The sequence below is a fragment of the Cyanistes caeruleus genome, chromosome 33 (assembly GCF_971803275.1).
Source record: "Cyanistes caeruleus chromosome 33, bCyaCae1.hap1.1, whole genome shotgun sequence".
NCBI classification, from domain to species: Eukaryota; Metazoa; Chordata; class Aves; order Passeriformes; family Paridae; genus Cyanistes; species Cyanistes caeruleus.
The window spans coordinates 134,328-155,697 of record NC_141734.1 but is presented as its reverse complement, the minus strand read 5'-3'; the positions used below and the strand labels follow the sequence as shown (position 1 = coordinate 155,697).

At 53.0% G+C, this 21,370-nt stretch overlaps 1 protein-coding gene across 4 annotated transcripts in view; it reads left to right on the top strand.

Annotated features, from left to right (window-relative positions):
* LOC111945661 (ATP-dependent chromatin remodeler CHD8-like) overlaps window positions 1-20,103 on the top strand; it is a 61,088-nt gene extending 40,985 nt beyond the window's left edge. For all 4 annotated transcript variants that reach the window (XM_086870654.1, XM_086870653.1, XM_086870652.1 and 1 more), the window contains 16 exons: window positions 474-640; window positions 1,575-1,716; window positions 2,876-2,965; window positions 3,893-3,996; window positions 7,545-7,659; window positions 9,102-9,162; window positions 9,835-9,889; window positions 10,722-10,899; window positions 12,173-12,381; window positions 13,667-14,065; window positions 15,415-15,623; window positions 16,808-17,008; window positions 17,839-17,937; window positions 19,165-19,284; window positions 19,381-19,419; window positions 19,687-20,103. In XM_086870654.1, the coding sequence (XP_086726780.1) occupies window positions 474-640; window positions 1,575-1,716; window positions 2,876-2,965; window positions 3,893-3,996; window positions 7,545-7,659; window positions 9,102-9,162; window positions 9,835-9,889; window positions 10,722-10,899; window positions 12,173-12,381; window positions 13,667-14,065; window positions 15,415-15,623; window positions 16,808-17,008; window positions 17,839-17,937; window positions 19,165-19,284; window positions 19,381-19,419; window positions 19,687-19,896 (2,398 nt within the window). In that variant the 3' untranslated portion in view covers window positions 19,897-20,103. The remainder of the gene's footprint in view (window positions 1-473; window positions 641-1,574; window positions 1,717-2,875; window positions 2,966-3,892; window positions 3,997-7,544; window positions 7,660-9,101; window positions 9,163-9,834; window positions 9,890-10,721; window positions 10,900-12,172; window positions 12,382-13,666; window positions 14,066-15,414; window positions 15,624-16,807; window positions 17,009-17,838; window positions 17,938-19,164; window positions 19,285-19,380; window positions 19,420-19,686) is intronic.
* Window positions 20,104-21,370: the final 1,267 nt, after the last annotated feature.

Here is a 21,370-nt window from a genome sequence, read left to right as displayed (position 1 = left end):
ACCACTCATCAGTCACTGACCACTCATCACTCACTGACCACTCACTCATCAGTCACTGACCACTCACTGACCACTCACTGACCACTCACTGACCACTCACTGGCCACTCACTGACCACTCAGTGGCCACTCTGAGCACACACTGATTGTTCTGTGGTCATTCTGTGGTCACTCTGTGCTCACTGTGGTCACTCTATGGTCACTGTGGTCACTCTATGATCACTGTGGTCACTCTATGGTCACTGTGGTCACTCAGGTGGGGTCGCTGGCGGGAGCTGACCGCCCAGCCGCGCTGCCCACGCACTGACCGCTCTGTGCTCACTGTGGTCACTCTGTGGTCACTGTGGTCACTGTGGTCACTGTGGTCACTGTGGTCACTCTATGGTCACCGTGGTCACTCTGTGCTCACTCTGTGCTCACTGTGGTCACTCTATGGTCACCGTGGTCACTCTATGGTCACTCTCTGTGCCGCAGGTGGGGTCGCTGGCGGGAGCTGACCGCCCAGCCGCGCTGCCCACGCCGCCTGTCCGAGCGCGAGGCCGAGCGCTTGAGCCGCGCCATCGTCCTGCTGTGCCTGCGCCACTTCCGGGGGGACGCGGGGACGCGCGCCTTCGCCTGCGGGCTGCTGGCCGGAGAGCGCGGTGAGTGACCGCTGAGTGACCGCTGGTCATCCTGAGTGACCACTGATCATCCTGGGGTCAGCTGGGTCAGCTGGGGTCATTCTGATCATCCTGGGGTCACCTGTGGTCAGCCTGGTCACTCTGTGTCCTGACACATCCTGGGGCCTTCGCCTGCGGGCTGCTGGCCGGAGAGCGCGGTGAGTGACCGCTGAGTGACCGCTGGGTGTCCTGGGGTCAGCTGGGGTCATCTGGGTCAGCCTGGTCAGCCTGGTCACTCTGTGTCCTGACACATCCCGGCGCCTTCGCCTGCGGGCTGCTGGCCGGAGAGCGCGGTGAGTGACCGCTGAGTGACCGCTGGTCATCCTGAGTGACCACTGATCATCCTGGGGTCAGCCGGGTCAGCTGGGGTCATTCTGATCATCCTGGGGTCAGCCTGGTCACTCTGTGTCCTGACACATCCCGGGGCCTTCGCCTGCGGGCTGCTGGCCGGAGAGCGCGGTGAGTGACCGCTGGTCATCCTGAGTGACCACTGATCATCCTGGGGTCAGCTGGGGTCAGCCTGGGGTCTTTGCCTGCGGGCTGCTGGCCGGAGAGCGCGATGAGTGACCGCTGAGTGACCACTGGTCATCCTGGGGTCATCCTGGTCATCCTGAGTGACCACTGGTCATCCTGGGGTCATCCTGGTCATCCTGAGTGACCACTGGTCATCCTGAGGTCATCTGGAGTCATTCTGGGGTCATCCTGGTCATCCTTGGGTCATCCTGAGTGTCCTGGGGTCATCCTGGTCATCCTGAGTGACCGCTGATCACCCAGTGGTCATCCTGGGGTCATCTTGGTCACTTTGGGGTCATCCTGAGTGTCCTGGGGTCACCATGGGGTCATCCTGGGCTCATCCTGGTCACTCCGGGGCCATCCTGGTGCCCGCTGACCTTTGCCCTTTGCCCTTTGCCCCCAGGGTCGCCGTCGGCGCCGCGGGGCCGGAAGGGGAAGAAGGCCCAGAAGGTTCCGGAAGGGGCGGAGTGGCTGCGGCGCCACGAGCCCGAGGGGCTCCTGCCGGACGAGAGCTTCCGGAAACATCTGCGCCACCACAGCGCCAGGTGGGGCCGGGTTTGGGGTGAAATCCTGGGATTTTGGGAAAAAACCCAAATTTGGGGTGAAATCCCGGGATTTTGGGAAAAAACCCAAATTTGGGGTGAAATCCCGGGATTTTGGGGTTTTTGGGGTGAATTCCGGGGGTTTTGGGGTCCCCGAGGGGCTCCTGGGGGACGAGAGCTTCCGGAAACATCTGCGCCACCACAGCGCCAGGTGGGGCGGGGTTTGGGGTGAAATCCCGGGATTTTGGGAAAAAACCCGAATTTGGGGTGAATTTTGGCGATTTTGGGGTTTTTGGGGTGAATTCCGGGGGTTTTGGGGTCCCCGAGGGGCTCCTGCCGGACGAGAGCTTCCGGAAACATCTGCGCCACCACAGCGCCAGGTGAGGGGGGGAATTGGGGTGAAATCCCGGGATTTTGGGAAAAAACACAAATTTGGGGTGAATTTTGGGGTGAATTTCTTGGTTTTTGGGTCAGTTTTGCCATTTTTGGGGTGAATTTTGTGGTTTTTGGGGTGAAACTCCCAGTTTTTGGGTCAGTTGTGGGGTGAATTTTGTGGTTTTTGTGTCAGATTTGGGGTTTTTGGGGTGAATTTCATGGTTTTTGGGTCAGTTTTGGGGTGAAATTCCTGGTTTTTGTGTCAGATTTGGGGTTTTTGGGGTGAATTCCGTGGTTTTTGGGTCAGTTTCGGGGTTTTTGGGGTGAAATTCCTGGTTTTTGTGTCAGATTTGTGATTTTTGGGGTGAATTTTGTGGTTTTTGTGTCAGTTTTGCCGTTTTTGGGGTGAATTCCGTGGATTTTGGGGTGAATTCCGTGGTTTTTGGGGTGAATTCCGTGGTTTTCGTGGTGAATTCCGTGGTTTCTGTGTCAGTTTTGGGGTGAAACTCCCGGTTTTTGTGTCAGTTTTGTGGTTTTCGGGGTGAATTCCCCGGTTTCTGTGTCAGTTTTGGGGTGAATTCCCCGGTTTTTGTGTCAGTTTCGTGTTTTTTGGGGTGAATTCCCCGGTTTCTGTGTCAGTTTTGCCGTTTTCGGGGTGAATTCCCTGTTTTCTGTGTCAGTTTTGGGGTTTTTGTGGTGAATTCCCTGTTTTCTGTGTCAGTTTTGGGGTGAAACTCCCGGTTTTTGTGTCAGTTTTGGGGTGAAACCGCCGTTTTTGTGCCCGCAGGATCCTGCTGCGGGTGAGGACGCTGCATTTCCTGCGCCACGAGCTGATCGGGGACCAGGCCGAGCGGGTCCTGGCCGGGGCCAGCGCCAGGTCAGCCCCAGAGCCGGGCGTTTGGGGCATTTCGGGGCATTTCGGGGAGTTTGGGGCATTTCGGGGCATTTCGGGGCATTTTGAGGCATTTCGGGGCACTTTGGGGCATTTTGGGGCATTTCGGGGCACTTTGGGGCATTTTGGGGCATTTTGGGGCACTTTGGGGCATTTCGGGGCATTTTGGGGCATTTTGGGGGAGTTTGGGGCATTTTGGGGGATTTTGGGGCACTTTGGGGCACTTTGGGGCATTTTGGGGGAGTTTGGGGCATTTTGGGGCATTTTGGGGCATTTTGGGGCATTTCGGGGCATTTTGGGGCATTTTGGGGCATTTCGGGGCATTTTGGGGCATTTCGGGGCACTTTGGGGAGTTTGGGGTCTCCAGACCCTTTTTGGGGTGGTTTGGGGGGGATTTTTGGGGTTTTGGGGGGGGTCTGAGGGTCTCCAGACCATTTTTGGGGGGTTTGAGGGATTTTTTGGGTAAGTTTGGTGTCCCCAGTCCCATTCTCGGGTCCCTCACCCCATTTTCAGTGTCCCTAACCCAAATTTTTGGCTCCCTGACCCCAATTCCGGTGTCCCTGACCCCAATTTTGGGGTCCCCCCCGTTTTTTGGCTCCCTGACCCCAATTTTGATGTCCCCCACCCCAATTTCGATGTCCTGACCCCAATTTTTGGCTCCCTGACCCAAATTTCGCTCTCCCTGACCCCAATTTCGCTGTCCCTGACCCCAATTTTTGGGTCCCCAACCCCAATTCCGGTGTCCCTGACCCCAATTTCGGTGTCCCCGACCCCAATTTCAGGGTCCCTGACCCCAATTCCGGTCTCCCTGACCCCATTTTTTGTCTCCCTGACCCCAATTTCGCTGTCCCTGACCCCAATTTCGCTCTCCCTGACCCCAATTCCGGTGTCCCCCCGTTTTCTGCCCCCCAGCGACGTGCACATCTGGTTCCCGCTGCTGGAGCCGCTGGAGGCGCCCTCGGCCTGGTGGGACCCCGAGGCCGACAAATCCCTGCTGCTGGGGGTCTTCAAGCACGGTAACGGCACCGGGGGGTTTGGGGTCGGTTTAGGGGGATTTCCGGTCATTTTGGGTCATTTCCGGTCGTTTTGGGTCGGTTTGGGTCATTTCCGGTCGTTTTGGGCCGTTTTGGGGTCATTTCCGGTCATTTCCGGTCGTTTTGGGTTGGTTTGGGTCATTTTGGGATCGTTTTGGGGTCATTCCAGGGGGTTTGGGGTCATTCTGGGGGCTTTGGGGTCATTTTGGGGGGTTTGGGGGGTTTGGGGTCATTTCCGGTCATTTCCGGTCGTTTTGGGTTGGTTTGGGTCATTTTGGGGGGTTTTGGGTCATTTTGGGGTTGTTTTGGGGTCATTCCGGGGGATTTGGGGTCGTTTTGGGGGGATTTGGGGGGATTTGGGTCATTCCAGGGGGATTGGGGTCATTTCCGGTCGTTTTGGGTTGGTTTGGGTCATTTTGGGGTTGTTTTGGGTCATTTTGGGGTTGTTTTGGGGTCATTCCGGGGGGATTGGGGTCGTTTTGGGGGGATTTCGGGTCGGTTTGGGGGGTTTGGGGTCATTTCCGGTCATTTCCAGTCGTTTTGGGTTGGTTTGGGTCATTTTGGGGTTGTTTTGGGGTCATTCCAGGGGGTTTGGGGTCATTCTGGGGGCTTTGGGGTCATTTTGGGGGGTTTGGGGTCATTTTGGGTCGTTTTGGGGGGATTTGGGTCGTTTCCGGTCATTTCCGGTCGTTTTGGGGGGATTTGGGGTCATTTCCGGTCGTTTTGGGTTGGTTTGGGTCATTTTGGGGTTGTTTTGGGTCATTTTGGGGTTGTTTTGGGGTTATTCCGGGGGATTTGGGGTCGTTTTGGGGGGATTTGGGGGGATTTGGGTCATTTCCGGTCGTTTTGGGTTGGTTTGGGTCATTTTGGGGTTGTTTTGGGTCATTTTGGGGTTGTTTTGGGGTTATTCCGGGGGATTTGGGGTCGTTTGGGGGGGATTTGGGTCATTCCGGGGGGTTTGGGTCATTTTGGGGCTGTTTTGGGGTCATTCCAGGGGGTTTGGGGTAATTCTGGGTCATTCCAGGGGGATTTCGGATCGGTTTGGGGGGATTTGGGGTCATTTCAGGTCATTTCCGGTCGTTTTGGGTTGGTTTGGGGTCATTTTGGGGTTGTTTTGGGCTCGTTTGGGGCTATTTGGGGTCGGTTTGGGTCGTTTTGGGGGGATTTGGGTCATTCCGGGGGGTTTGGGCTCATTCCGGGGGGATTTCCGGTCGTTTTGGGTTGGTTGGGGTCATTTTGGGGTTGTTTTGGGGTCATTCCAGGGGGTTTGGGGGGGTTGGGGCTCGTTTTGGGGGGATTTCGGGTCATTTTGGGCCGTTTTGGGGGGATTTGGGTCATTCTGGGGGGTTTGGGGTCATTCCGGGGGGTTTGGGGTCGTTTTGGGTTGGTTTGGGTTGGTTTGGGTTATTTTGGGTTTGTTTTGGGGTCATTCCGGGGGGTTTGGGGTCATTTTGGGGGGATTTGGTTCATTTTGGGTCATTTTGGGGTTGTTTTGGGGTCATTCTGGGGGTTTTGGTTCATTTTGGGGTGGTTTTGGGGTTGTTTTCGTGCGTTTTAATGAGTCTTTGGTTGTTTCCTTGGGGGGTTTTGCTGTTCTTTGTTGTTTTTTGCTCTTTTTTTGTTGTTTTTTGACATTTTTTGCCATTTTTTGCCATTTTGGGGTGAATTCTGGGGTTTTAGGGTACGGCCGGTGCCACAGCAGGGGCACAGACCCTGACCCAGGGTTTGGGTGTATTTTGGGTTATTTTGGGTTATTTTGGGTGGATTTTGGGTTATTTTGGGTTATTTTGTGTGTATTTTTTTGCCGTTTTTTGCCGTTTTTTGCTGTTTTTCACTCACCAGCCCCGTTTTGGGGTGAATTCTGGGGTTTTAGGGTACGGCCGGTACCACAGCAGGGGCACAGACCCTGACCCAGGGTTTGGGTGGATTTTGGGTTATTTTGGGTGATTTTGGGTTATTTTGGGGTATTTTGGGTTATTTTGGGTGGATTTTGGGTTATTTTGTGTGTATTTTTTTGCCGTTTTTTGCCGTTTTTTGCCGTTTTTTGCTGTTTTTCACTCACCGGCCCCGTTTTGGGGTGAATTCCGGGGTTTTAGGCTACGGCCGGTACCACAGCAGGGGCACAGACCCCGCCCCAGCATTTGGGTGTATTTTGTGTTATTTTGGGTGGATTTTGGGTTATTTTGGGTGGATTTTGGGTTATTTTCTGGGGGTTTTTTGCCGTTTTTTGCTGTTTTTGTCTGACCGATCCCGTTTTGGGGTGAATTCTGGGGTTTTAGGCTACGGCCGGTACCACAGCATGCGCGCGGACCCCGCCCCAGGGTTTGGGTGTATTTTGGGTGGATTTTGGGTGGATTTTGGGTTATTTTCTGGGGTTTTTTTGCCGTTTTTTGCTGGTTTTCACTCACCGATCCCATTTTGGGGTGAATTCCGGGGTTTTAGGCTACGGCCGGTACCACAGCACGGGCACAGACCCCACCCCAGGGTTTGGGTGGATTTTGGGTTATTTTGTGTTATTTTGGGTTATTTTGGGTTATTTTGGGTGTATTTTTTTGCCGTTTTTTGCTGTTTTTTGCTGTTTTTCACTCACCGGCCCCGTTTTGGGGTGAATTCCGGGGTTTTAGGGTACGGCCGGTACCACAGCATGCGCGCAGACCCCGCCCCAGGGTTTGGGTTATTTTGGGTGTATTTTGTGTTATTTTGGGTGTATTTTGGGGTATTTTGGGTGGATTTTGGGTTATTTTCTGGGGTTTTTTTGCTGTTTTTTGCTGTTTTTCACTCACCGATCCCGTTTTGGGGTGAATTCCGGGGTTTTAGGCTACGGCCGGTACCACAGCACGGGCACAGACCCCGCCCCAGGGTTTGGGTGTATTTTGTGTTATTTTGGGTGGATTTTGGGTTATTTTCTGGGGGTTTTTTGCCGTTTTTTGCTGTTTTTGTCTGACCGATCCCGTTTTGGGGTGAATTCCGGGGTTTTAGGCTACGGCCGGTACCACAGCACTGGCACAGACCCCACCCCAGGGTTTGGGTGTATTTTGGGTTTATTTTGGGTTATTTTGGGTTATTTTGGGTGTATTTTTTTGCTGTTTTTTGCCGTTTTCTGCTGTTTTTGTCTGACCGATCCCGTTTTGGGGTGAATTCCGCGGTTTTAGGGTACGGCCGGTACCACAGCATGCGCGCAGACCCTGCTCCACAGTTTGGGGTTGTTTCAGTGTATTTTGGGTGTATTTTGTGTTATTTTGGGTGGATTTTGGGTTATTTTGGGTGGATTTTGGGGTATTTTCTGGGGGTTTTTTGCCGTTTTTTGCTGTTTTTCACTCACCGGCCCCGTTTTGGGGTGAATTCCGGGGTTTTAGGCTACGGCCGGTACCACAGCAGGGGCACAGACCCTGACCCAGGGTTTGGGTGTATTTTGGGTGTATTTTGGGTTATTTTGGGTGTATTTTGGGTTATTTTGGGTGTATTTTTTTGCCGTTTTTTGCTGTTTTTCACTCACCGATCCCGTTTTGGGGTGAATTCCGGGGTTTTAGGGTACGGCCGGTACCACAGCATGCGCGCAGACCCCGCCCTGTGTTTCCTGGCCAGGGCCGGGGGTCCCGACGCCGCGGCTCTGGCGGCCGAGCAGCGCCTGGAGGGGCCCGAGGGGTGAGAGGGGACCCCGAGAGGGGAATTTGGGGGGAATCGGGGGGATTTCGGGAAAATTGGGGGGATTTTGGGAAAATTGGGGGGGTTTGGGTGGGATTTGAGTGGATTTTGGGGGGATTTGAGTGGATTTTGGGGGAATTTGGGTGGATTTGGGGTGGATTTTGGGGGGAATTGGGGGGATTTTGGGAAAATTGGGGGGGTGTGGGTGGGATTTGAGTGGATTTTGGGGGGATTTGGGTGGATTTCGGGAGATTTGGGGGGGATTTTGGAGATTTTTAGGTGGATTTGGGGGATTTTGGGTGGATTTGGGGAGGCTTGGGGGGATTTGGGGAAATTTTTGAGGGGATTTGGGGGGGTTTTGGTTGAATTTGGGGGATTTGAGAGGATTTTGGGGGGATTTTTGGGTGAATTTGAAAAGATTTGGGGATTTTGGGGATTTTTGGGTGGATTTCAGGGAATTTCATGGGGAATTTGGGGATTTTTGGGCTGGTTTCGGGCTGTTTGATGAATTCCACATTCGGGGCGGTTCCGGGCACCCCAAACTCCCCAAATTTAGGTTTTTCTCCCCAAATCCTGCTTTTTTTCCCCAAATCCGGGGTTTTTCTCCCCAAATTTAGGTTTTTTTCCCCAAATCCGGGTTTTTCTCCCCAAATTTGAGGTTTTTCTCCCCAAATCCGGGGGTTTTTCCCCAAATTTAGGGGTTTTCTCCCCAAATCCGGGTTTTTTTCCCCAAATTTGAGGTTTTTTTCCCCAAATTTGAGGTTTTTTTCCCCAAATCCGGGGGTTTTTTCCCAAATTTAGGTTTTTTTTCCCCAAATCCAGGGTTTTTCTCCACAAATCCGGTGTTTTTTCCCCAAATCCGGGGTTTTTCTCCCCAAATCTGGGGTTTTTTCCCCAAATTTGAGGTTTTTTTACCCAAATCCGGGTTTTTCTCCCCAAATCCGGGTTTTTCTCCCCAAATCCGGGTTTTTCTCCCCAAATTTGAGGTTTTTTACCCAAATCCGGGTTTTTCTCCCCAAATCTGGAGTTTTTTCCCCAAATTTGAGGTTTTTTCCCCAAATCCGGGTTTTTCTCCCCAAATCCGGCGCCGCTGATGACCCAGCCATGCTAATACCGACCGGCCCCGGGGCCGGGCTGAGTTCAGCTCCGGGCTGAGGCGCTTTTGGGGCAAATTCCCGCGATTTTGGGCAAATTCCTGCAATTTTGGGTCAATTCCCAGGATTTTGGGTCCAATTCCCAGGATTTTGGGTCCAATTCCCAGGATTTTGGGTCAATTCTCAGGATTTTGGGTGCAATTCCCGGGATTTTGGGTTCAATTCCTGGGATTTTGGGTGCAATTCCCAGGATTTTGGGTGCAATACCCAGGATTTTGGGTGCAATTCCCGGGATTTTGGCTCCGGGGGGTTTTGGGGTGAATTCAGGGCGTTTTGGGCTCTCCCCAGGGCGGATTTCGACCGAGACCCCGAGGACCCCGAGTACAAACCCCTGCAGGGGGGAGAGGAGGTAAAAACGGGCAAAATGCCCCAAAATCCACATTTCTCTCCCCAAAATGCCCCAAAATCCCCATTTCTCTCCCCAAAATCCCCATTTCTCTCCCCAAAATCCCCAGTTCTCTCCCAAAACCCTCGTTTTTCACCCCAAAATCCCAGTTTTTTCCCCAAAATACCGTTTTTCTCCCAAAAATCCCCATTTTTCTCCCCAAATCTTTGGTTTTGTCCCCAAAATCACATTTTACTTCCTAAAATCCTCATTTTTCACCCCAAATCCCATTTTTCCTCCCCAAAATCCCTTTTTTTTTCCCCAAAATCCCTTTTATTTTCCCCAAAATCCCATTTTTTTTCCTCAAAATCTCAATTTCTGTCCCCAAAATCCCATTTTTCCTCCCCAAAACCCCATTTTTTTTCCCAAAACCCCATTTTTTTTCCCAAAATCCCCGTTTTTCTCCCCAAATCTTTGGTTTTCTCCCCAAAACCCCATTTTTCCTCCCCAAAACCCCATTTTTTTTTCCCAAAACCCCATTTTTTTTTCCCAAAACCCCATTTTTTTTCCCAAAACCCCATTTTTTTTCCCAAAACCCCATTTTTTTTCCCAAAACCCCCGTTTTTCTCCCCAAACCCCCCTGCCCCGAGGTTTGGGGGTGTCCGGGGGGGCTCTGCTGACCCCTGACCCCCCCAGAGTGACCCCCTGGCCGCGCTGGACGAGGAGATCTCGGTGGTGGACGGCGACGAAGGTAACGGCGGGGGGGGCCCAAAAAACACCCAAAAACACCCAAAAAAACCCAAAATCCTCCCAAAAAAACCCAAAAACCCCCCAAAAAACCCAAAAACCCCAAAATCCTCCCCAAATCCCCCCAAAAACCCCAAAAACCCCCCAAAAACACCCAAAAAAACCCAAAAAAAACCTAAAATCCTCCCCAAAACCCCCTGAAACCCCCCAAAAAACCCAAAATCCTCCCCAAAACACCCAAAAAACCCCAAAATCCTCCCCAAAAACCCCCAAAAACCCCCCAAAAAAAACCAAAAACACCCAAAAAACCCCAAAAAAAACCCAAAATCCTCCCCAAAAAACCCCCAAAAAAACCCAAAAACCCCCCAAAAAAACCCAAAAACCCCCCAAAAACCCCAAAATCCTCCCCAAAACCCCAAAAGACACCAAAATCCCCCCAAAATCCCCCAAAAGACCCCAAAATCCTCCCAAACCCCCAGAGTGACCCCAAAGTGACCCCAAAGTGACCCCAAACCCCCCCAAAGTGACCCCAAACCCCCCAAAGTGACCCCAAAGTGACCCCAAACTGACCCCAAAGTGACCCCAAAGTGACCCCAAACTGACCCCAAACTGACCCCAAACTGACCCCGAACCCCCCCAAAGTGACCCCAAAGTGACCCCAAATCCCCCCAAAGTGACCCCAAAGTGACCCCAACCCCGCTCTGTCCCCCCCAGCCCCCCAAACTGACCCAAAGTGACCCCAAAGTGACCCCAACCCCCTCTCTGTCCCCCCCAGCCCCCCAAACTGACCCCAAAGTGACCCCAAAGTGACCCCAGCCCCTCTCTGTCCCCCCCAGCCCCCCCGGCCGCCCCGGGCTCGTGGCCGGCGGCGTCGGCGCTGACCGCGCGCTTCCGGCGCCTGATGGGCGCGGCCCAGCGGGGCCGGGACCCCCCCCCGGAGCCCCCCCGGGACCGGGAGCGGCACCGGGACCCCCCCGGCGAGCGCCGGCGCCCGCGCCGCGACAAGCAGCAGCGGTGAGCGACCCCCGGGGGGCGGGGTTTGGGGCCCGGGGGGGCCTCGGGCGGGGCCGGGACCCCCAAATTCGGCTTCGGCCGCCCCCGAAACCCCCCCGGGGGGGATTTTTGGGGGGGCGGGAGGTCGGGATTTGGGGGTTTTGAGGGGGTTTTGGGGGTTTTTTTATTGCCCTTCCAGGACCTTCCCAATGGGGGGTTTGGGGTTCAGGACCCAAAATCGGCGATTTTTGGGGTGGGAAATGCCAAAATTGGGGATTTTAGGGGCTCAGAAATGCCAGAATTTGGGTTTTTGGGTGCAATCACCCCAAATTTACCATTTCCCATGGGTTTTGGGTCTATCAGAACTCAGTTTTTACCCTTCCAGGACCTTCCCAAGGTGGGTTTTGAGGTTCAGGACCCAAAATTGGGGATTTTTGGGGTTGGAAATGCCAAAATTGGGGATTTTAGGGGTGGGAGATGCCAGAATTTGGGTTTTTGGGTGGAATCACCCCAAATTTACCATTTCCCATGGTTTTGGGTCTATCAGAACTCGATTTTTACCCTTCCAGGACCTTCTCAAGGTGGGTTTTGGGGTTCAGGACCCAAAATTGGGGATTTTTGGGGTGGGAGATGCCAGAATTTGGGTTTTTGGGGTGGAATCACCCCAAATTTATCATTTCTGGTTCTGGGTCCATCCGAACTCAGTTTTTACCCTTCCAGGACCTTCTCAAGGTGGGTTTTGGGGTTCAGGACCCAAAATTGGTGATTTTTGGGCTCAGAAAAGCCAAAATCTGGGTTTTTGGGTGGAATCACCCCAAATCTCTCATTTCCCGCGGTTTTGGGTCCATGAAAACTCAGTTTTTACCCTTCCAGGACCTTCCCTACGGCGTTTTTGGGGGGATTTTTGCCGTTTTTGGGGTTTTTTTCCCTTTTTTCTTCGCTTTTTCCGTTTTTCCCCCATTTCCAGCAGGATCAGGCGGGATTTCTGCTCCTGGCCTCGCTTTTTTGGGCTTTTTTGGGTGTTTCTGGCTGCTTTTTCACCACTTTGTACCATTTTTCACCATTTTCGTGGTTTTTTCACCGTTTTTCACCATTTTTTCCCCGTTTTTTCCCGTTTTTCCCCGTTTTTGCCCCGTTCCAGCTGGACCCGGCGGGAGCAGGCCGATTTCCTGCTGACATTCTCACATTTTGGGTTATTTTGGGTTATTTTGGGTGTTTTTTCACCGTTTTTCACCGTTTTTTCACCGTTTTTCCCCGTTTTTTCCCGTTTTTCCCCGTTTTTGCCCCGTTCCAGCTGGACCCGGCGGGAGCAGGCCGATTTCCTGCGCGTGGCCTCCACCTTCGGGGTGGAGCTGGAGCCGGGCTCGGGCCGGTTCCGCTGGGGAAGGTTCCGGGCCTTGGCCAACCTGGAGCGGCGCTCGGACGAGGACCTGACGCGCTTCTACCACGGCTTCGTGGCCATGTGCCGGCAGGTGTGCCGCCTGCCGCCGGCGCCTGGTGACGGTAACTGACCCAAAATACCCCAAAATCACCCCAAAACCATCCTGAAACCATCCTGAGACCCCCATCCCAAACCCATCCCAAACCGTGGCCATGTGCCGGCAGGTGTGCCGCCTGCCGCCGGCGCCTGGTGACGGTAACGGATCCAAAACTGACCAAAATCACCCCAAAACCATCCTGAAACCATCCTGAGACCCCCATCCCAAACCGTGGCCATGTGCCGGCAGCTGTGCCGCCTGCCGCCGGCTCCTGGTGACGGTAACTGACGCAAAACTGACCAAAATCACCCCAAAATATCCCAAAATCACCCCAAAATCACCTCAAAATACCCCAAAATCACCTCAAAATCATCCCAAACCTGTCCAAAACCCAACCCCAAACCCATCCCGAACCTAAACTCAGATTTACCCATTTTTAACCCGAATTTACCCAGATTTATCCATTTTTAACCCGAATCTACCCAGATTTACCCATTTTTAACCCGAATTTACCCAGATTTATCCATTTTTAACCCGAATCTACCCAGATTTACCCATTTTTAACTCGAATTTACCCAGATTTACCCATTTTTAACCCGAATTTACCCAGATTAACCCATTTTTAACCCGAATTTACCCAGATTTACCCATTTTTAACCCAAACTGACCCATCTTTAACTCACATTTACTCATTTTTAACTGAAATTTACCCAAGTGTGCCCCGTTTTTTCCATTTATAACCCATTTTTTCCCGAATTCACCCGTTTTTACCCCAATTTCTCTGTCCCTGTGCCGCCCCCGCTGTCCCCCGCTCCTCTCCCGGTGCCCCCGGCCCTGGCTGTGCCTCGACTTACCCAAATTTAACCCAAAATTACCCATTTATAACCCAAAATTACCCATTTTTAACCCAAAATTACCCATTTTTATCCTGTTTTTTCCCATTTCTGACCGTTTTCACCCCGTTTTCTCTCCCGCAGTGCCGCCCCCGCTGTCCCCCGCTCCTCTGCCGGTGCCCCCGGCGCTGGCTGTGCCTCGATTTACCCAAATTTAACCCAAAATTACCCATTTATAACCCATTTTTACCCCGTTTTTTCCCATTTCTGACCGTTTTCACCCCGTTTTCTCTCCCGCAGTGCCGCCCCCGCTGTCCCCCGCTCCTCTCCCGGTGCCCCCAGCCTTGGCTGTGCCTCGATTTACCCAAATTTAACCCAAATTTACCCATTTATAACCCAAAATTACCCATTTATAACCCATTTTTACCCCGTTTTTTCCCATTTCTGACCGTTTTCACCCCGTTTTCTCTCCCGCAGTGCCGCCGCCGCTGTCCCCCGCTCCGTTACCCGTGCCCCCGGCGCTGGCGCTGCGCTGCCTGCGGCGCCTGGCGCTGCTGCGCTGCCTGCGGGAGCGGGTGCTGGCGCAGCCGGCGCTGCCGGCGCTGCTGGCGCGGCTGCCGCCCCCCGGCTCGCTGCTGCCGCCCTGGTGGCGGCCGGGGGCGCACGACGCCGCGCTGCTGCGGGCGGCCGCTCGCCACGGCCTGCGGGGGGCGCTGCTGCGCGCCGCCCTGCGCCACCGGCCCCCGGGCACCGGCGACGACGGGAACGGCACCGGGAACGGCACCGGGAACGGCACCGGGAACACCGGGAACAACAACGGGAACAACAACGGGAACGGGGAGACGGGGGACGAGGAGCAACAACGGGACACGGCGGGTGAGGAAATAACGGGGGTTTGGGGGGGAAATAAAGGGGATTTTGGGGTGAAAATGGGGATTTTGGGGGGAAAAATGGGGGTTTTGGGGTGAAATACAGGGGTTTGGGGGAAATGAGGGGGGGTTTGGGGGTGAAAAATGGAGGTTTTGGGGGAAATGAGGGAGTTTGGGGGAAAAAACAAGGATTTTGGGGGGAAAAATGTGGGGGTTTTGGGGGAAAAAGGGGGTTTTGGGGTGAAATATGGGGGTTTTGGGGAAAAATGTGGGGGTTTTGGGGTGAAAATGGGGATTTGGGGGGGAAAATGGGATTTTGGGGGGAAAATGGGATTTTGGGGGGGAAAATGGGGGTTTGGGGGGAAAAATGAGGATTTTGGGGTGAAAAATGGGGGTTTTGGGGGGAAAAATGGGGATTTTGGGGGGAACAAGGGAGTTTGGGGGAAAAATGGGGATTTTGGGGGAGAAAACGGGGATTTGGGGGGAAAATGGGGGTTTTGGGGGGAAAAATAAAGGGGTTTGGGGGAAAAATGAGGTTTTGGGGGGAAAATGGGGGTTTTGGGGGGAAAATGAGGATTTTGGGGTGAAATATGGGGGTTTTGGGGTGAAAATGTGGGGGTTTTGGGGAAACGAGGGGGGTTTTGGGGAAAAATAAAGGGGTTTGGGGGGAAAAAACAAGGATTTTGGGGTGGAAATGGGATTTTGGGGGGAAAAATGGGGATTTTGGGGTGAAATACAGGGGTTTGGGGGGAAAAAACAAGGATTTTGGGGGGAAAAATGTGGGGGTTTTGGGGGGGAAAATGGGGTTTTGGGGTGAATTTTTGGGGGGATTTTGGGGGGATTTTGGGGTGGATTTTTGGGGGGATTTTGGGGTGTATTTTTGGGGTGAAATCTCATCGTTTCGGGGTGGATTTTTGGGGGTTTTGGGGTGGATTTTGGGGGTGGATTTTTTGGGGCGAATTCTCATCGTTTCGGGGTGGATTTTTGGGGGATTTTGGGGTGTATTTTTGGGGTGAATTCTCATCGTTTCGGGGTGGATTTTTGGGAGATTTTTGGGGTGTTTTTTGGCTTGTTTGGGGTGGATTTTTGGGGGGTTTTGGGGTGTATTTTTGGGGTGAATTCTCATCGTTTCGGGGTGGATTTTTGGGGGGTTTTGGGGTGTATTTTTGGGGTGAATTCTCATCGTTTCGGGGTGGATTTTTGGGGTGGATTTTGGGGTGTATTTTTGGGGTGAATTCTCATTGTTTCGGGGTGGATTTTTGGGGTGTTTTGGGGGGATTTGGGGTGGATTTTTGGGTGGATTTTGGGGTGTATTTTTGGGGTGAATTCTCATCGTTTCGGGGCTCTCCCGCGCAGCCCCGGAGCCGCTGGAGGCCGAGGCCGAGGCCGAGGAGGAGGAGGAGGAGGAGGAGGAGGAGGAGGAGGAAGAGGAGGAGGATGAAGAGGGGGAGGGGGAGGACGAGGAGGATTCCCCTCCCCCCTCGGGCGAGGGCGGCTCCCCCAAACCGCCCCTCCCCCACCCCGCGCCGGCGGGGGGACCCCAAAACCTGCTCTGCTGGCCCAAGGTGGGGGGAGGGGATTGGGGGGGATTGGGGGGATTTGGGGGATTTGGGGATTTGGGGATTTGGGGATTGAGGGGATTTGGGGATTGGGGGGGTTTGGGGGGGATTTGGGGGATTTGGGGATTTTGGATTCGGGGATTTGGGGTTTGAAGGATTTGGGATTTGGGGTTGGGATTTGGGGATTTGGGGTTGGGATTTGGGGTTGGGATTTGGGGATTTGGGGTTGGGATTTGGGGTTGGGATTTGGGGATTTGGGGATTGAGGGGATTTGGGGATTTGGGGTTGGGATTTGGGGGATTTGGGGTTTGGGGGATTTGGGATATTTGGAATATTTGGGGGTTTGGGATTTGGGATTTGGGGTTTGGGGGGGATTTGGGGGATTTGGGAATTTTGGATTCGGGGATTTGGGAATTTTGGGGGTGTGGGGTTTGGGGTTTGGAGGATTTGGGGATTTGGGGTTTGGGGGATTTGGGGTTTGGAATATTTGGGGGTTTGGGATTTGGGATTTGGGATTTGGGGGATTTGGGGTTTGGGGGATTTGGGGTTTGGAATATTTGGGGGTTTGGGATTTGGGGATTTGGGATTTGGGATATTTGGAATATTTGGGGGTTTGGGATTTGGGGGATTTGGGGATTTGGGGATTTGGGATTTGAGGGTTTGGGATTTGGGGGATTTGGGGGTTTGGGATTTGGGGTTGGGATTTTTGGATTTGGGGGTTTGGAATTCGGTGGATTTTGGGGATTTGGGAATTGGGATTTTTGGATTCGGGGGTTTGGGGATTTGGGAATTTCGGGGATTTGGGGGATTCTGGGATTTGGGGATTCGGGATTTGGGGGATTCAGGGATTTGGGGATTTGGGAATCGGGGGATTTGGGAATTTGGGAATCGGGGGATTTGGGAATTTCTGGATTTGGGATTTGGGGGATTTGGGGATTTGGGGATTTGGGATTTGGGAATGGGGGTGTCCCGGCGCTCCCCCAGGACCGGGAATTGGGAATCGGGGGATTCTGGGATTTGGGAGATTTGGGGATTTCAGGGATTTGGGGATTTGGGAATTTCACGGATTTGGGGATTTGGGGGATTCTGGGATTTGGGGATTTGGGAATTTCAGGGATTCGGGGATTTGGGGATTCGGGATTTGGGAATGGGGGTGTCCCGGCGCTCTCCCGACCCCGGCGCTCCCCCAGGACCGGGCCCTGATCCGGAGGCTGGACCTGATCTGCCGGGCGGTGCTGACGGCGGGGGAGGGGCTGCCCCCCCCGCAGGATTTCGGGGGGGTCCCGGGGGGGCTCCCGGAGCCCGCCCCTCCCCCGCAGGCCCCGCCCCCCTTCCCCTCCCCCCCCCGCGGGCGCCACCAGGACAAGGAGTTCACGGTGCAGATCAAGGACGTGAGTGCCCCAAAACCGCCCCAAAAACCATCCCAAAATCCTCTCAAATCACCCCAAAAACCATCCCAAAATCCTCCCAAATCACCCCAAAAACCATCCCAAAATCCTCTTAAATCACCCCAAAAACCATCCCAAAATCCTCTTAAATCACCCCAAAAACCATCCCAAAATCCTCTCAAATCACCCCAAAAACCATCCCAAAATCCTCTTAAATCACCCCAAAAACCATCCCAAAATCCTCTTAAATCACCCCAAAAACCATCCCAAAATCCTCTCAAATCACCCCAAAAACCATCCCAAAATCCTCTTAAATCACCCCAAAAACCATCCCAAAATCCTCTTAAATCACCCCAAAAACCATCCCAAAATCCTCTTAAATCACCCCAAAAACCATCCCAAAATCCTCTCAAATCACCCCAAAAACCATCCCAAAATCCTCTTAAATCACCCCAAAACCATCCCAAAATCCTCCCAAATCCTCCCCGAAATTCTCCCAAATCCATCCCAAAATTGTCCCCAAATCTCTCCTAAAAACCATCCCAAAATCCTCTTAAATCACCCCAAAACCCTCCCAAAATCTCCCTAAATCACCCCAAAACAACCCAAAATCTCCCCAAATCACCCCAAGAACATCCCAAAATCTTCTAAATCATCCCAAAATCCTCCTAAATCACCCCAAAACCCTCCCAAAATCCTCCTAATTCACCCCAAAACCCTCCCGAGCTCACCCCAAACCCCCATCCCCTCCCCCATCCCCGCCCCCGTTGGAGCCTGGGGATTTTTTCCCGAATTCCCCGGATTTGTCCCCGTTTTTGGGGCGCTTCCCGCAGGAGGAGGGGCTGAAATTGACCTTCCAGAAACATCGCCTGGGGCCCAACGGGGCCGCGCGGGGGCCGCCCCCCAAAAAGAACAGCAAGAAGCTGGTGGAGGTGAGTTTGGGGCAAAAAACCCCAGAATTGGGCAAATTCAGGGCGGTTTGGGGCAAAAAAACCCAGAATTGGGCAAATTCAGGGCGGTTTGGGGCAAAAAACCCCAGAATTGGGCAAATTCAGGGCGGTTTGGGGCAAAAAAACCCAGAATTTGGGTGTTTTGGGGCCACAACCCTGAATTTGGGGACCGAAACCCCAAAATTGGGCCAGTTTGGGCATTTTTATCCCCAAAATTTGATGGGGTTTTTTTTTTCTCGATTTTCTGTGCTTTTTTTTAACCGATTTTTGATGAGTTTTTCTCCAAATTCCGATGTTTTTATCCAGGTTTTTGATTATTTTTTCCCCCCGTTTTTGTTGGGTCTTTTAACCCTATTTTTGATTAATTTTTTTGTCCGTTTTTGCTGGGTTTTCCCCGATTTTTGATGGATTTTTTTGTTCCCATTTTTAAACTTTTTTTGCAATTTTGGATGGGGGTTTTTTTCCCCCGATTTTTGGTGGTTTTTTTAACCCTCTTTTCGATTATTTTTTTTATCCATTTTTTGCTGGTTTTTCCCCGATTTTTGATGGATTTTTTTCCCCCCCTTTTTAAACTTTTTTAGCAATTTTTGACGATATTTTTTTTCCCCCCCGGTTTTTGGTGCTTGGGGGTTTTTTGGGGTTTTTTGGGGTTTTTTTGGGGGGGTTTTTTTGGGTTTTTTGGGGGTGTTTTTGGAGGTTTTTTGGGGGGTTTTTTTTGGAGGTTTTTTGGGGGTTTTTTTGGATTTTTCGGGGTTTTTTGGGGGGTTTTGGGGGGTTTTTTTGGAGGTTTTTTGGGGTTTTTTGGAGGTTTTTTTGGGTTTTTTTGGAGGTTTTTTGGGGTTTTTTTGGGGGGTTTTTTTGGGGTTTTTTTTGGAGGTTTCTTGGGGTATTTTTGAGGTTTTTTGGGGGTTTTTGGGGGGTTTTTGGGGGTTTTTTTTGGATTTTTGGGGGTTTTTTTGGATATTTGTAATTTTTGGGGGGTTTTTTTGGAGGTTTTTTGGGGTTTTTTGGGGCTTTTTTGGGGCTTTTTTGGGGTTTTTTTGGGGGGTTTTTTGGGGTTTTTTTTGGAGGTTTCTTGGGGTATTTTGGGGGTTTTTTGGAGGTTTTTTGGGGGCTTTTTTGGGGTTTTTTTGGGGGGGTTTTTTTGTGGGTTTTTTGGGGGGATTTTTTTGGGCTTTTTTTCCCAAAATCTACCCTTTTCTCCCCAAGCTGGAGCTGCGCTGCCTGGAGGGGCTCCGGGACCCCCGGGGGGACCCCGAGGGCGTGGCGGCCGCCCCTCCCCCGCCCCGCGGCGACGGCCCCGAGTTCTCGGAGCCCCGGCTGCTCCCGGTGAGCCCCGAAACCCCCGGAATTCGCCCCAAAGCCGCCGGGCCCGCCCCAAACCCGCCGGGATTCACCCCAAACCCTCTTCTCGCCCCCCCGCAGTTCGTGGAGCAGCGGCGGGAAAAGTGGCACCGGAAAAAGGTACAAAACGCCCGAAATTCCCCCAAAATCCCCTGGGGGTGGGGCGGGGGGAGGGGCCAGGCTGAAATGAGGGGTCCCGGCCCCTCCCACTCCCCCCCCGGCCCCAAAATTCGGGGTTTTCTCCATAACTTTGGGGCGGTATTAAGGTTTTTTTTAAAGTTTCCTTTTTTTTAATTTTTTTTAAAAGCGAGGGCGTGGCTCGACTCGGCCCTGCCCGCTCAAGCCCCGCCCCCTCCCCTCATTAATTATTTCTCTCCCTCTCCCCAGTTCCTCCCCTCCCCCCCCCCAGGTTTGGACCTTTCCAAGATGGTGGCGCTGATGGGGGGCGGGGCCAGCGGCGTGGGGGGCGTGGCCTCGCCTTCCTTGGCCCCTCCCCCGCACTTCCGGCCGGAAGCGGAAGAGGAAGCGGAAGCCGGGAGCGGGTGCTGCCCCCTGCTGGCCGACCCCATGCTGCCGCCCACTTCCGACTCGGATTAAGCCCCGCCCCTCTTCCTGCCGGGGCCACGCCCCCTCCCCATATTTATATAAATATGTAAAATGTCTCTGTGTCATAGGGGGCGGGGCGGGGGCGGGACCGGAGCAGGGCGGGGCCGAAGGGGGCGGGGTCACTGTGGGCAGGGCTGGCGGGACAGGGGGCGGGGCCTGGTGGGGTTTTTTTTTTTAATAAAAAGGTTTGGAAACGGAGCGAGCGCTGCGAGTGATTTGTGCCCTCGTTAAGCGTTAATTGCGCTCCTCGTTCGCCTCCCCCGCGCGCTAATGAGCTCCTGTGCTAACGAACCACCCACACTAATTAACGATCCCCGCCTTCCCCTCCCTCACCGCCGGGCGGCGCTCGGCCAGCTCCCCTCACGGTTTTCCCGCCTCTCTCCGTGTCACGTGATCTCGCCCCTCACGGTTTTCCTGGCTCTCCGTGTCACGTGATCCCTCCCCTCACGGTTTTCCCGCCTCTCCGCGTCACGTGATCCTCCCCTCACGGTTTTCCCGCCTCTCCGCGTCACGTGATCCTCCCCTCACGGTTTTCCCGCCTCTCCGTGTCACGTGATCCTCCCCTCACGGTTTTCCCGCCTCTCCGTGTCACGTGATCCTCCCCTCACGGTTTTCCCGCCTCTCCGTGTCACGTGATCCTCCCCTCACGGTTTTCCCGCCTCTCCGTGTCACGTGATCCTCCCCTCACGGTTTTCCCGCCTCTCCGTGTCACGTGATCCTCCCCTCACGGTTTTCCCGCCTCTCCGTGTCACGTGATCCTCCTCTCACGGTTTTCCCGCCTCTCCGTGTCACGTGATCCTCCCCTCACGGTTTTCCCGCCTCTCCGTGTCACGTGATCCTCCCCTCACGGTTTTCCCGCTGTCCTGAGGTAAATTTATGATTCCTGTTTTCCCCAAATCCTCTCGTTTTTGTTTTATATTAAATTAAGATTAAATTAAATTAATATTAAACTTTAAGATCGGCTCTGAGAGCAAAAAGTGGGGAAGAAGAAGCCGCAGTTTGCGTTAAGGAAAAACATCTCTCCCACACATCCCGCTTGTGAAAAACGAGCTTCGCGTAATTATTATAGAATTTAAGAATTTATTATAAAAGGCAATTAGGAGAAAAAAATAAAGCGTACAGATACGGCCGGGTGTCTCTGCATTCACCTCACTGACAAAGGATTGTCCCTTAAAAACAGAACCCTTCTATACATCCATAAATTCTCACACATATCCACAAATTCTTCTTAGGATCTTTGGTGTTTTCTGTTTAGTTTTCTCTTGCTCCCTTCCCAATAGATCAATCCTCTTGGAGCCATCGAGATTTACATTCCCTGATACCAGAAATGAAATAAATTCGTCCCCCCAGAGTTCTGGGCACTGCTGTCTTCATCTGGATAAGAGAGTTTACAAATGCAGGGATTTTTTAGCTATTTTTTATTTTTTTTTCCTCAGTCTTTGGGTTATACAAACCAAAGCAGTTT